Genomic DNA, 15,155 nt, shown 5'->3' with positions numbered 1-15,155 from the left:
AAGCTTTATCGGTATTGGTATTTTCACTTGTAGTCTTAATTAACAGCATTTATTTACTGTATTTGTTACTGCTTTTTTTATTGCATTAAGAATAACCGATCGCCAAGGTCGAAATTGCAGCCGGCTCAATGACGCTCAAAAACACATTTTCCCATGAAACTTTACATCGTTTTACAACCACATTGAAGCAGACATTAAAAATGTATTTATATAGCATTGAAACAATATCATTTACATTAAACTGGTATGCAACTGCAATTTGTGCCGGCGTAAAATGGCCGACTAACGGGACCCGGAAAATTTTACAAATTACATTCACAATAAAACGATAAATAGTAAACACGCCGCGATCACATTCTTTTAACACAGTTAACTTTTAAAAGTAGTTGCAGCGAATTTTACTTTTGTTTATTTACAAAACTAAAATCGTATGTTTAAAACAAAACAAGACACATCTCGCGCACGTCCGCTCTTGTCTAAAATGTTACAGTGACTGTTAATATCCTGTTAAGATTTAGTATTTAACAGTGATGTAAAAAAAACATCGATGCATTGAAAATCGAGAATCGAGATGCAACATAAGAGAAGTGCCGCAATATAGTTAGAGCAAGAGATCCGATGTTCGAGCTCACATCAATTGTTCGACTCAATTGTATGAGTTCGCATCAATTGCTCGACTCTCGTGCGAGCAGCGCAGAATAGTCTGAGCGAGAGATCCGATGTACGAGCTCGCATCACTTTGATCGACTCAAAGGTTGCATCGACGTGCGAGCGAGAGCATATTATAACATATTAGCGAGTGTTATCTACAATATTATTGAGCGAATAGTGTGACTGCACGTACATCTGTAATGTACGTGAGCTGTTAGGCAACAGCTGTTTTGTGATTGACAGTGTGGCTGTAACGTATTTGTATTTTTGAAAATGAACATAGAGAAATATTGCATTTTTTGCGGCATATTTCTGGATTGCAAAAGGCTTCCATATCGTCTTTTATACGAGCGCTTATTTTTTATATTCGAAATTTAAGCTAAGCTACTAAATGTATGTACATGCAGTTTCAGTTAGTACGAGAGCACGGTTAATGGCAAACAAAACTACAATTATCTTCAATTTTAATCAATTTTATTATTTTTTTTAAATAAATTACTGGTTTTTGTTTCAGACTGTCACATATAAAATATATTGATGTTTGTATGTATTCATATAGCATCATTTCTTAAACAAACTTTTAATAAAATTTATACATATATTCAAAGATGCTTGCATTTCAAAAATTTTTGTTGTAAGTAGTAAGCAATGCAAAAATGTAACTTATAGAATAGTTGAATTTATACAAAATGTATTCAACGCTTCAGAATTTGTTGAACCAAATACGGTAACTATTGTTGTTGGAGTTGCATATTTCTTACTAATAAGAGCTGTTGTGGTTGGTGCTTTTGTTGTTGCAGTTGTTGTGGTGGTTGGACTGAGCGCCAGTAAGTGGATCTGGCAGTTGGTTTTACTTTAAACAGAAAGCTTTAGATTGTAAAAGTGTGAGATGATTTTAAATTCAATCGGTTGTCATTAACATGCACGAAGACATTAATTAAACAGTGCTTTGAAACAAAGACCATAATGCTCATTTAAAAAAACTGCATATGCGGTATCTGAAAACAGGGTAAAGGACGTACATACATACATATGTGTGTAAATATGTAAGTACATACAAATAATATCGAGCTTATCGATTATCGTAAAGACTTTTAATTTAAAATGTCGTATTAATAATTAATTGGAGCCAGTCTTCAGTAACGCACACATTGGATGCATGAATGATTCCTTACATGTACACACATGCATGTACATACATATACAAAAGAGACAAATTTAAGACACACAACATGCACACACAGCGGAATGTAGGATCACCTTGCCGATGTCGGGTTAGTACTTGCCGTTAACGGTTAATACAAGCACACATTGCAGAGCACAGGGCGTAGACTCACCCATCGGGCTGTTGCTGTTGTCGCCGGCGACGAGCTACGGCGCTGTTTTTAATGATGGCTTCGATTTCGCGACCGCCAGAGCTTTCCCCTTCGGAGGCAGAGGCACAGTTGCCATCAGCAACATCTGGTGCTATACGTGTTGCTCCCAGCGAAGAAAGGTTACGCACTAAACTTACTGCATCGTCATGCTGCGTCGTGGAGCTGCTACAACTGGGCTGAGCATTCTCCTTGGACACATTGCGCAGGATGTGAGCTAAGTTACGTTGTGGCGGCTGAGCCGTACTGCTGTGGTCGATTACATCGATGTTGGTGGCAGACTTGCGTAGATTGGAAACAGCTGCATGAGTAGATCGCTGTAGTCGGTTCTTAAGCTCCGCATTGAGATCAACAGGCATTAGACCACGCCCCATTCCAGCTAATGGTTTGCCCGATTTTAAAACGATCTTGCCCACCTCGCTAGTTTTACCTACTTAGGAGAGAAAAAGTGAAAGAGTTAAAAAAGAAAAAGACTATAAAATTGTGAAATACAATACTTAGTCGACTTGGAAACAAGCAGCAATGCAGGCAAACTATGCTTTAAGCTTAAGGAAAATAAAAATTTACAATCGACATGCTGTACAAATTTTAGAAACATACATAATATAAATTATTTATATTATATTATTTACCACACATTTTTGATTTATTTACTGTTTAACAATTCGCATAATTAAATATTACAAATAATAATAATAATAATAGTAATTGTATACATATGTAATATGCGTAAATTAATAATAATAACAATGCCATTTAAGGTACATTCGATTAACTTGAATTAATTAAAAGCAAAAATAAGCACATTAATAACTGTTAACCTGTTAACTGGAAGTTTGTTATTATTATGGTAGAGCACACATATAAATAGACAAGTAATTGCAATGCACTTCAGCAATTGTATATGTAAAAATTGAAGTAGCGTTATAATTTTTGGGTCTAATTACAATGTCTGTTTATGCAATAAATTATAGTTTGTTTTTGTAAATTATTTTATATTTACTTTTCGTTTAGCAATTTTGCTTCGTTTCGATTTTGGGAGAAAAGGAGCAAACACGCGCATTTTATCACACAAATCACATTGAGCGCAAAGTGAAAACCAAATTAAAAAGAAGGTGCTCGAAAAATTTGTTAAATTTTCATTTTTGAAATAAATTAGTGCCAAAAATCTACAATTTTTCATATGTCCAAAATCTCGCCACACAAGCGCTCAAAATCACGCTCCGCGGCATGCATATCTCGCATGTCCAAAATCTCGCCACACAAGCGCTCTGCGGTATGCAGCTCATCTGGCGTAATTAAAATTTCCTCGTAGCTTGCTACATCTAGCCCTAGATAGACGCCATTTGGCGAATGCGAACGCTTCGAGCAAGCTGTTATTTCTATAGCACCGCTGCTGCTCCTCGCGCGTTTCAAATATTCGCGTCGCTTTTGCACTAGACTTGGCCCTGCACCTAAACACGTTAATCCGTTTAAGTGCTTATGGTTTGATTGCTTTAATGGTAAGCGTACATGCTCATTGAGCGCCTCCTGTGGACGTGATGTCGTTGTTCTCGTCTTCAGTAGCGTGGTGGTCGAGTTGAAGGACTCGTTGAGGCCAAAGTACTTGGCATAACGCTCAGCCACGTTGTTGCTGCGGGACGCCAAGCGGTTGCTAGCAGCTGATGCTGCTGCTGTAAGTTCACTATTGGCAATTTCTGTGGTATGGCGACGATTTATAACATTCTGCGTAGGCTTGCGTTGCACCGTTATTTGTGTGAGACTTGTCAGTTTGCGTCGCATTTCCTGCACCTTTACTGCACCAGATTCCTGTTGTTGTGGTTCATGTTGTTGCTGCTGCAGTTGTTGTTGTTGTTGCTGTTGCTGATTAGCAGCGCAGTTTTCTTTGCCTGAATCAGAGTTTTGCATATCGTCGCTGCTGTCTTGTGGTGACGATCTATAATCAAGCTTGATCGATTTACTGGGACACTTGTCTGTTGGCGTCGACAGCAAAGATTGCTGCTGTTGTTGTTGTTGTTGTTGCTCCTGTTGCTCGATAAAAGGCGACTTAATCTTGCCTATAGTGCGCGTGCCTAGCGAAAAGTGCAGTTCATCCATCATTTGTAGGCGTCCCATACAACTGTTGCGTTGATTGCTGTTGTTGTTATTGCGATCACTAAGAAATGTGCCCGGAAGCACCAATTTTCCGACGGTTCGCAGTCGCACATGTCTAGTAGGTGTGGCGTCTGGCTGCAGTATTGTGTTAATCGTTGTGCTTGTTGGAGCTGTGGATGAACGACTAAGTTCATGGAAAACAGGCTGTTGCTGATGCTTTGGTTGTTGTTGCTGCTGATGCTGCTGTTCCTGTGGCTCCATTGGCAATTCCATTTGTGAGCACTCCATTGGCGTAGGTGTGACACTGGCGCTGCTGCATGTCATGCTGCTGCGTGGTGTACGCTCTATTGAAGCCGGATAAGGCGGACTGCGGGAATAACAGCTGCTGGCGCGACTGGAGAAACGCGATGCATTTGCACTGCCATTTGATGTGCTCCCACACAGACTGCTGAAGAAAGCCAATCGCTCTGCCAGCGACAGGGACGAAGGTTCTATCAAATTTTTTTGGGGTAATTTAAATGAGTAAGGTATTGCCTAAGTAATAATTAATCAAGACTTACGCATCCTTTCTAGCTCTCTCTTTAACTATTTTTATATTTTGTCTGAGCTAATTGTTGTTTTAGGTCCTAATTTGCTGATACTATTCTTGCAACGTCTACTGTTACGCATAAGCTCAACGTTGAATTTATGTTCCTTGTTTTGTTGTTTTTATTAAACTCTGCTGCTCAAACACAATCAACACCTTATTGTTGTTGCTGTTTATGTGATAAACATTTTTCGCCTCACAGTGTCAAGCATCACTTGACGACTGATCAAAATGAGCGTCTTGACGTTGCCCCAGACCTAACAAAATATATAATCTATAGAGACTTGCTTTCTAGAAAGTTAACGATGTATTTGTTAAACAGTTTCCACCTATTCGCTTTGCTATTCTCTCGAATTTCAATTGTTATTATTGTTGCTCTACGCGAGCTTTTCATTTTAAAGCTTTCGATTTGCTTTTTTGTATCGGTCAATTGATATGAACTTCTTTTATGTTGTTATAAATTATATGTATGTATATATAGGCTTTTTGATAAACTAGACATGTTTAACGCTTTGGCTGCAAATCGTGCAGTGTGAATGACATTAAAATAAGAGAAACGGCTAACAAAGAGTAAAGCAAAGACGTTTATAATTCTATTATGCAGATTCAATCCTAAGAAGCTTTGCAACTGTTTCGAGCTACAAACTGACTGGCTTTTAGTTTATATTAGCATTTTAGATTAGCTACAAAACTTGAGTGCGGCTTTCGCTACGAATTGATGTCAATCTTGAATTGCAGCTTTATAATTATTTTTTAATTTGAAACAAAGTGCTCAAAAATATATGTATAATAGGTGATTAGAATTTGTTGCGTCAACATCTAATTCCTACACTAAATATATTAATAATCTATACTACCCTTATACATTTTTTTTTTTTAGAAACTATGACTAATAATGGGTCGCAGCGATATTTTTTTATAGCCGCTATAAATATGCAAACGCCAGACGCCCCACATTATACCGCCCTTTAAGCGTGAAGGGTAACAAATGCGCAACAACTTACAATTAAATAGAGCAAAAGGAAGGAAGGCAAAAGAGGCACACAAAAAGTGGGTGAGATCGCCTGGAATAATTTTGAACGCCTAATTAAGTTAGCAAAACTGAATCGTATACTCAATGCAAAATGCAACTAAAAATGTGCCACACATACCTGTATGTGGATAAATAACATACAATTTAAAATCAATGCTTTAAAAAGTAAATTAAATCGTAATTGAGTTTTAGTAGCTCATGCAGTAATAACAACAGAGAGTTAGTTATTTTGTTAGAAATGATTTACAACGTTGCATGCCATGTACATATATAAATAATGCAAATATATATGTACGATAAAAAAAATGCACTTACATTTTAGTTTATTTATGCTTTTGTGGCTGGTTTGCATTGCGTAATTTGGCATGTTTGCAATTTTTTGTTTTTTTTTCCAATTGTTATATTGAACGTGGTCATACATTTTGATGGATTATATGATATACGATTTCAACACATTTCAGTTTTGAATGCAACAAAAATCATATAAGCATATTTTTATATTAACATATGCGTTGGGACAATCACAGTAAGCAACAGCAATAAAAAAAACAACAATTATATTATTTATATATAAATACTATTGAAAATTCTTTTTGGCATTCCAAGTGTGCGTCGTGCATTAGGTTAAGATAAAAAAATAATTCAAGGCACGCAACAAAAAGAGAGAACACAGAAATGGAAATGTAAATCTTGAACATACACTTGCATTCAGACTTACCGATCTCCCCATCCGTTATATCCTGCGTTGTATTTGGCGTGTTCATCTCATCGTTTCGTAGTGAACTCTGCGATGACGACGGAGGTGGCGGCGAATGCGAGTGCCGAGTTGCTATAAAAGAAAAGGTAGAGGAACAGTAAGCATTAGTCACTACGTTTAAAATATCCAAGTGCTTACATCTGCCCAATTTTAAATTATCCAATACGTTAATAACAATTTGAAACTGTATATTCTTATGAATTCTTAATGGTATCTCAGTCCATGGATTCATTTTTAAGTTTGTCGGACTTGTAAAAAACACATCAAATTTGGGACATGTGTAGTTATGTTATATATATATATATATATATATATTTGTTGCTATATACAGCTTAACACCTGACAAACCCCTTTGTTTGACAATTATAGCAACGCACTTAAGCATGCCCTACAAATACAATCCCGAACCTATAAACTGCCTCTATATTACCAAGCCTAATGTCCGCACTTCCATACAACGTGTATATAGCGGTTATACTATACCAATATAGCGCTGCCTAAGCTAAAAAATCTAGATTGAAATAAACCATCTGATTTTTTGTTCTATTGTAGCTAACCACTCTTTAGTTCCACTGAGTGGTCAATGTGGCTTTGTCTCTGAAAACTAATTTGAATAATACGAATGGCTAACTTTTTAATCAGTACCAGAACTCAGATTTGCATATACCATACTCTTTTTTGTTTAGAACCGGCTGCTTCCTTAGTTAGCATAAATTGAATAATAGTAATAGCAACAAAATGTTGTAAGTTGGCAATTCAGCTTGCAAATAATAATAGTACCCTTATTATTCGTTTGTTTTAAATATGTTGCTTCTTTGACCCTTTCCTTTTTGCCACTCACACTCACCTGGACGATTGGCGATTGAAATCAGCTGCGACTGATCCCCACCGGCTGCCTCGCGACGTTGTTGCAACTGCTGGAACATGTTAGCACGAGCGCGTACGCTATTACTTCTAGCCAAGCCATCGCCCATACTGGCAACGGTCGCTGTGCTGGCGTTTGAGTCGTCGACCAGCGACTGAATGGCCGAATCCTCGTCCAAGCCTGACATCTCGAAAATGTGTTCAGTGTCGGTCCCCGAATGCTGATGCAGCGATGCGCTTGTGTTTGCTGCGGCTGCTGGTGTGCCCCCAAAAGCACCTGCCCGGTGAAGTACGCGCGGTGATTGCAACGGTTGCGTGGAGCTGCGCGTCAAACGGAACGAGGAGCCAGTGCCCGAATGCGTGGACGACGAGAGTAACAATGGTGCTGGTACGTGACTCAGCGGTTGTCCAGTGAGGGGTGAGACTAGAGGTTGTTGTTGCTGCAGCAGTTGCTGTTGCTGTTGCTGTAGCTGCGTATTGACGCAAATATCCAATGGTTTGGTTGGCTTAAAAGCCGATGTTACCGATATATCAAAGGGCGTCGAATTGGCTTTGAAGCTACGATCAAATGAAATAGTATATAAACGTAAGACATCAAGTGAAAACACGCTTAAATTTTAAATTTCTCTCTCTTGCTCTTTATCTAATGGAGTGTCTCTTAAACAATACATTCGCGGCAGTCATAATTATAGACAATTTTATATTTTTTGTTAGGTTTTACATATTTTTGTTGTTGTGGTTCACTGTTCGCTAATTACGTGCTTTTTATGGTGAAATCTTAACGCCGTTGGTCATGGGCTGTGTGTGCTTTGATTGACATCGCATTCACAGGAAAAAGTTGAGCGGGTCAGCGATTTGCTTACAGTAAATAAATTTTTAAGAAAAGCTAAATTTAGTTAAAACCTCTCACAAATGTACATATTTACTGATATAATTCAAGAAAATATATTAATACTATACTATAGTATAACCATATATAAGCCAAATGAAATTCCAATACAGCATCAAATTTTATTTTTTGCTTGTAATTTCAAGTCAAACAATGCATAACAAAACAAAATAATGACAAAAAAAAATTAAAAACAAAAGCTTTTTGGATTTTCCATTGCAGTGCCCGAAAAAGAGCACGAGAGGGCGCAAGCACAAAGCACAATAATAAATGGTTTGATCATTGGCAACAGTTGTGCTAAATGGTTTATATATATATACATATGCATATACTACATATATTGTTTGTTTGTGTTTGCTTTTGCAGTGCCAATATATTTGGCTATATATATATATATACATATATATGTATGTACAAGTGCTGATCTAATTGAGATTGTGGCAGGACACAAGAAAGCGTAGTAAAAGACGAAATTGACACGCACTTTGTGCACATTGGGCACAAATTATGGCACAAAAATTAGGCATTATTTCATTATTGTTATGGCCCGAATACACACAAACACATAAGCATTTTAAGCGATTTTTTTGTTCTATTTCCATTTAGTAGCAGGCGTTTTGTCAATAGATTTGAAATTATTTTAAGCCACATTACGAGCGATTTTATGGTTTAAAAATTCACTTAACATACACATATTTTTATTTCATTTTCTAACTACCTTATATATTGAGTGGTACGATAAGACTGTTCGCTAACCGGCGAATGCAGCTACTAAAATCGAGGGGACTAAGAATATTCGAATAGGCAACGTAACAACTTTTTTTTGTCTTTTTTTAACGGTTGATAACGAACCTTTTTTTTTTTTTTTGATTAATTTATCAGTTAGGTGAAGAGATTCGACTTCTTGGCAATATTATATATTATTTATTATGCGTGTTGTTGCAATGATGATAACACTTCACACACCCACATGTATACACGTGTATACGTATACATACACATATATAGTGTAGGTCTATTTCTCTACAAATTTTCAACGATGTAGCGTTGCGTACGTGAAAATAGAAAAAGCGATCGCGAGCTACTGAGCGCAAAATACTTACAAACAACAAAAAAGCAAAAACTGCGATAGAGGCGGCAGCGCCGTAGTCAGCAGCGCAGTCGAAGTTGGCGTCGCAGCCAGTTGCGGCCACAGCAAAATTTAAATTATTTTCAGTTTTGTTTTCTTTTTATTTACATGCACACAGGCATATAGACACAGTTATACGCATATAGTATTTATTTTGGTACGCTATTTATTTTTCTTTTCACTGCCTTAGTTCCACCAAGAGATCAGAGTAGTATATGTATGTATATTGCTGTAGAAATATTCTTCGTCTTGTTGCACAGAGTAGTCGAAAGTATATAAAATGTATCTGAATTGGCATTTATCTAATTTTAGCTTTTACTGCTGCTTAGCTAAAGAGAGCAAGATATTCAAAGAGATAGATAGAAGAGCGAAATAATCTTAAGCATATACAATTCTGTTGGTAACATAATTGACTAATCGTCAATCAAAGATAAACTTATTGGATTAGAAATAAATAAGCTTGCTTTTAAGCGTATAGTATGTTATTCCTTATTGCATCACTACCTTTATTATACATCATTGTAGATGGTTTATCTTATCTGCATTATCAGCGACTTGTAAGTTTCATTAGCACTTGAAAAATGGACACATGCCTCCACTAAACGATTGTTTATATATCACATAAGTATAGAGATACACAATGTTGGTTTAATAGACGGTTATCTAACCAATATCAACATTATATTGAGCTATCAAAACGCCATTCGCTCAACGGTTCACACTCAATGACGCTCTTTTTGACTAGCTAAACAGACTTTTTATGGCTTGCATTGGGTTTATCGACTTGTTCGATTTTTAAAATTTGCCTTTACCGTTTTCTGATGTACGCCTCAAACATTTTCTCACTGTGACGACGCTGAAACAACATGTAAAATGAAGGAAGAGCTCTGTGGACGCTTTCAACTACGGCAGCCAACTGAATTGCAATGTAGCAAAGTGAAGGCAACTACAAAACAGACTACATAAATTACGAGCCACAATAGCTGAATACACATACAGACAAACAGCAAAAATATTGTCAATACACTGGAATCAGCGCATCCAAATGTAGGTGGGGCGTCAAGACAAGAACAAAACCAACATTAGCTAACAGTATAGATTGGCGGGGTACATGTCATAACGCCCACGGGTGCAATTTCTTACGCCTAGTGGGTTCGCTTGCACTTGCAAGATGGGAATGTCGGCGCTAAAAACAACAATAGTTAACTTAAAATGCTCACATTAAAGCCCTGTTACTGCCTTAGCGAAGTTCTTTAATGTACGTACAATATTTATTTGTACACTCACCTAAAATATGCTTAGACACTTAGCTGGAAACTGGGTTTACGACCACGCCCAGCGGCAACGACCTGTCAAAAATTCGCGGAAAACAATCAAGTGTACTGTTAAAATGTGTTTTTTTGAAACAGCGAATAGTGAAAAAAAGGTGTGCCAACTACTGTGTTTGGGGTGCCTTGGGCGAGGCAAGGCTAATTGCCGAAATGATAGCTAGCATCAAGAATAAGGTCGTAAAAAGAAAGCAAACTTTACTTCAGTGACTGATAATAATTTTAAAAGACACAGTCGCAAAAATAAAATTTAACATGAAGAGAATGGCAAAAGTCGCATTCAAAAATATAGTAAAGCGATTTTTATATATTTCGCTCAACTTTGTTTTGAGTTAATGGTCAGCCTGGTACTTAGGTAGCAATAAGCTGCTTAAGAGGCAACAAAAATAACAACAACAATGTCTATTGAAGGTAACAACAATAAATAGAACGACAGAATTCATGAAGAAAAAAAAACTGAAAGCGCCTCAATTGCATATTGAGCCTAATTATGATCAATAGTGTCCGCATATTTTTAAAATTTTTAGTTCAACAAAGAATCTGATTTTAAGTGATGAGCAATTTTGTGGTGATGGCTATGGCTATGACGCCGCTGTAGTTACCAAAATAGAAATGATTAATTTTACACCCGAAGCGTAACGGAAACTACACGTAGACCACACAACAAAATAAGCTTGAAACTAAAATGGTCTCTGTTTCTATTTGAGAGACGAGAGAGATAGAGAGCAGAGAGAGAATAAACAATCCAGTTACTTACAAGCTCTTCTCTTCACTGGTTACTGGCTGTGTCTTGTAGCGTTCCCTGTAAAGATCACGACGCAATACGCTGGGTTTCAGCAGCCTGGGCGGAGCATAAGGATCCAGTTGACTAGTATGGCTCTGTTGCAGCGGTGACTCGAAGCTGCTGTAAATGTTGCTCGCCGTTGTGGACTGCGTTGTGGCAAGGAGCTCCATATGCTTAATGCGATCAGCCACCGAAATGCTACCTGACACGTGAACAAACTCTACTGGAGTCGTTGATGAAGGGGCGGCGGGTGCGGGTGCTGTTGCTGACTGTGAGTTTGTAATAGCATCGAGGGCGGCTGCCAAATTAATTCCAGGCTCTGTGTCTTGCCGTTCAAGTGAACGTGTGCGTCGCTTTAGAAGACTACTGTTGATTTCATCATTGTTGCAGGTTCCTCCACCTATGGAGCGACGCTTGGAAGGCGAATCTGTCTTTAGAATTGGACGCATTGGTTCATTGGCAAGCGTATCGTTAGCATCCTGATTAACTACACTTAGATCAAACTCCTCCCGACTGCTTTTCCGACTGCTCTTGAGTATGGGACGAATTTCATGCTCGTCCGCCTCGCCAAATGACTTCTTCTTAAGTATCGGCTTGGGTGGACGGGCCGTCTCCTCGCTGGATGTGCTTTCTTGCTTAAGTATCGGGCGTATAGCATCGATTTCACCATCGGCTTCGCCCGCCTCCGCACATCCAGCATGCGCAGCTAGCTCAGCGGCCGCCAAAGTCACAGCTTGAGATATGGACACATGCTTTGAACATCCGCCGTCTGAGGGCGTCGATAATGAATCCTTTTTCTTCAATATGCTATGTGGCTGGCACTCATTGGCCGAAGGGCAGCCATCGCTCTTGTTACTTTCATAGCTGCTTTGCTTGAGTATTCCATGTGCCTGGCCAGCGCCAACTGTGGTGCCTGCCTCCTCCAAAGAATTGCGGCGCGCCGACTTGATGAGTATGCTACGCTCATCCGGTGAATGCGAGCGGGAGTAATAACGTGACTCATCAAGACTAGAGCGCTTCTTAAGTATACCCTGGCGCTTTCTGCGTCCGCCAGTCAACGGTGTGTCTAGCACGCTGGAGGAAAACGTGACAGGCGAGGCGTTGCTCGACGCGCTCGATGCGTTGCATTCGCCAAACGCGTGCTCCTTCTTTTTCAGTATGGATACAATTTGATTCGGCGCAGGCGGTGAATTCTGCATAAGAGCTATCATCGCTAGATCGTCCGTGCTTTTGTGTCCCATCAAGAGCGCATGCTGCTGCTGTTGCTTTTCATTGTCCTCAGCCTGCGCTGACTCGCCAGTCTTCTTAGTCTCGGCCACCTCGCTGTGTGCGCCCTCAATGAACTTTTGACTAGTTGCGGCATTGAGCGCCTGACGCAGCGAGTCCGAGCGCGTAGAAGTGGACTCGCTGCACGAGCTCTTCTGTGGCGATTGAAGAAGTTCACGCACAGATTCATCTTCGCCGGGCAGAAGTGTGCGTGTCATGGCCAGTTCGCGACGGCGTCTTCGTCGTGTGGTAGCTGTCTCATCTGTAAAAGTGAGAGTGTGAGTGATTGCGATTGTGAGGAGAGTAAACAATGGGATAGGGTGTGCCACGTGCAACATTTTCACTACTCATGCAACACACAAAACAGGTGTTTTTTTGATGTAGATGATTGACTGAATGAGAAACTGAATATATGCAATTTCTCCGCTCTCTATTCCGCACTATACACTCTTATCCTTTTCGCCTTGCCGCACTTACCACCATTCTTAGTCGCCTCCTCATTGTGTGAACGATTTAAATTTGATTTACGTTTGGCAGATTTGTCACGTTCGCAACCACGCCGAGCAGTGGGCGATAATTCCGGCTATATTTATATAAAAGACATACATATTAGTGTAAAGCCTAAGCTGATACATGATTTATAGTACTCACAGTACGCTTGTTTTTTTGCACTGGACTCAGCTGCAAGTTGGTCAGATCACGTGGCTTTCCCGGTGCTCCACTTGTGCATAGATTTTCCGCCTCGTTGCACATAGTCGAACTGCGTGGACGCATACGCAACGTACACTCGGCTTTGGGCGAGTTGTTGAGCACGCCACCAGTGAAATGAAGCTCACTGAGATTCTGTTTCATTGAGACGTTATTTGCGGTGGCTACCAAGGGGCGTCGTGATACCGGCGGCGTTGTAGCAGCACGTGCAGAAAGCAAACGTGCGCTATTACTGCAACAGCCGCTGCTGCTAGGCTCCGAGTTAAAACCGCTCTGGTTGCAGGACTTGTTGGCGCTTATCCTGGGCGAGCAAGGCGAACTATAACGTTGCTGATGGTGGTGCTCCTCCTCTTTTTTGCGGTCTGCATTTTGTGAATATGTGGGCGTGTCAGGGCGCATGAAAATGAGAATGAATTTCACAAGTTAGATGGAGCTTTTACTCATTTGGGTTTAATACAAATACAACAATGACTACTTCGGATAGAGAAAGACTCTGACTAGTTAGGACCTGGACAAATGGCCTTTTGGTTGGAGACACATGATTTGTGGTATGTGGTATGAAACAACTCACCGAGCGCTGCGGCACGCAGTCGACTGGCTTTGGTGGTGCGCACCGTTGGTGAGCTTATTGGCGATGTGGATGTGGGGGAACCGCTCAGGCCAAGTGGACTCTGCTGTGGCAGGGCCGTTGCAACAACACCACCACCAGCTATGCGCAGTGGCGACAGTAAGTTCTTGCGCCGCTTCGATGGCGATGGTGCTGTTGTTGTTATATTTGTAGTCGTAGCTATTAGCGTTTTATGTGCAGTAGCAAAGGGCGGCATGGGAGTGGCGTGGCAAGTATTGTTGTTGCTGCGACTAAAGCGACTGCTGCGATTAATGCTGTTGTTGCTGCAGTTATTATTGTTGTTGTATTGGCAGCTGTAATTGCTCTTGGGGCCACTTGCAACTTTAATGTGGCTGGCTGTTGTTGGTGTAGGAAATGCGTATGATGTTTAGAAAACATTTAAGCTGACGATTTCGCTTTGGTTTTTGTTATGTTAAAAGCATTTACGTATATATTTGTATGTGTGTGCGTGTGTGTTGCAAGCAGCAATTGCACAATATGCAAAGCTAAGCTTGTGCTTGTGACTGAATGATTGATCGATCGATGCGTTGTGTTGACAAATTATTAGGCAAGCTGCAGCTTCATTAGAGAAAGTTTTACGAGGTGCAGTCAGTAGCAAAAAAAGAGAATTTGTATATTCAAATCAATAATTACAACCTAAGCTTGTGTAATACTTGAAATAAATTATTTCTTAATCTATAAAAGAATCACGAAAATACTGAAGCAGCAGCACACATCTGCGATCATTGGCTTTTGGTATAAGTCAGTCAAAGATCAGTAAACTTGCTGCCCGAACGTTGCCTTGGAATGATTCCCCAACCCAAAAAATAAAAATTCCGAGAAACAAAAACATAAAATATTGTCACTGCCTAATTATGCAGCAGTAATAACTAGAGTGAGCGACAGCAATCAACAAAACAAACAATTTAAATAATGCCACTTAAACCTAAACAATACAAAACATATTTGATTTAAACTTGCAGAATTGCTAAATATTCAAATCGATACGTTATGTGGCAAAATGTGTCTACATATAAAGAAAATAAGCAAGTGCCCTTTGCTAAAATTTCTTTAACAAATTTAATC

At 39.5% G+C, this 15,155-nt stretch overlaps 1 protein-coding gene and 1 long non-coding RNA gene across 13 annotated transcripts in view; one reads left to right on the top strand and one right to left on the bottom strand.

The window, feature by feature from the left end:
- LOC108599428 (supervillin) overlaps nt 1–15,155 on the bottom strand; it is a 72,964-nt gene that overhangs the window by 22,398 nt on the left and 35,411 nt on the right. For 6 of the 12 annotated variants that reach the window (XM_017986239.1, XM_017986241.1, XM_017986242.1 and 3 more), the window contains 7 exons: nt 14,034–14,426; nt 13,406–13,824; nt 13,232–13,337; nt 11,462–13,016; nt 7,342–7,916; nt 6,456–6,566; nt 1,989–2,457 (listed from right to left, as the gene is read on the bottom strand). In XM_017986239.1, coding sequence (XP_017841728.1) covers nt 1,989–2,457; nt 6,456–6,566; nt 7,342–7,916; nt 11,462–13,016; nt 13,232–13,337; nt 13,406–13,824; nt 14,034–14,426 — 3,628 coding nt within the window. Of the gene's footprint in view, nt 1–1,286; nt 1,519–1,988; nt 2,458–2,756; nt 4,610–6,455; nt 6,567–7,341; nt 7,917–11,461; nt 13,017–13,231; nt 13,338–13,405; nt 13,825–14,033; nt 14,427–15,155 lie in introns of those variants that run through there. The other 6 variants (XM_017986249.1, XM_017986240.1, XM_017986248.2 and 3 more) reach the window with 6 other exon arrangements.
- LOC108599436 lies at nt 1,284–1,610 on the top strand. The gene is made up of 2 exons (XR_001915143.2): nt 1,284–1,378; nt 1,452–1,610. It is a non-coding gene; the product is annotated as an uncharacterized LOC108599436 (long non-coding RNA).

Source organism: Drosophila busckii, chromosome 3L, assembly GCF_011750605.1.
Source record: "Drosophila busckii strain San Diego stock center, stock number 13000-0081.31 chromosome 3L, ASM1175060v1, whole genome shotgun sequence".
Classification (NCBI taxonomy): domain Eukaryota; kingdom Metazoa; phylum Arthropoda; class Insecta; order Diptera; family Drosophilidae; genus Drosophila; species Drosophila busckii.
Note: the sequence above shows the minus strand (reverse complement) of the source record. Positions and strands in the feature narration are given on the sequence as shown.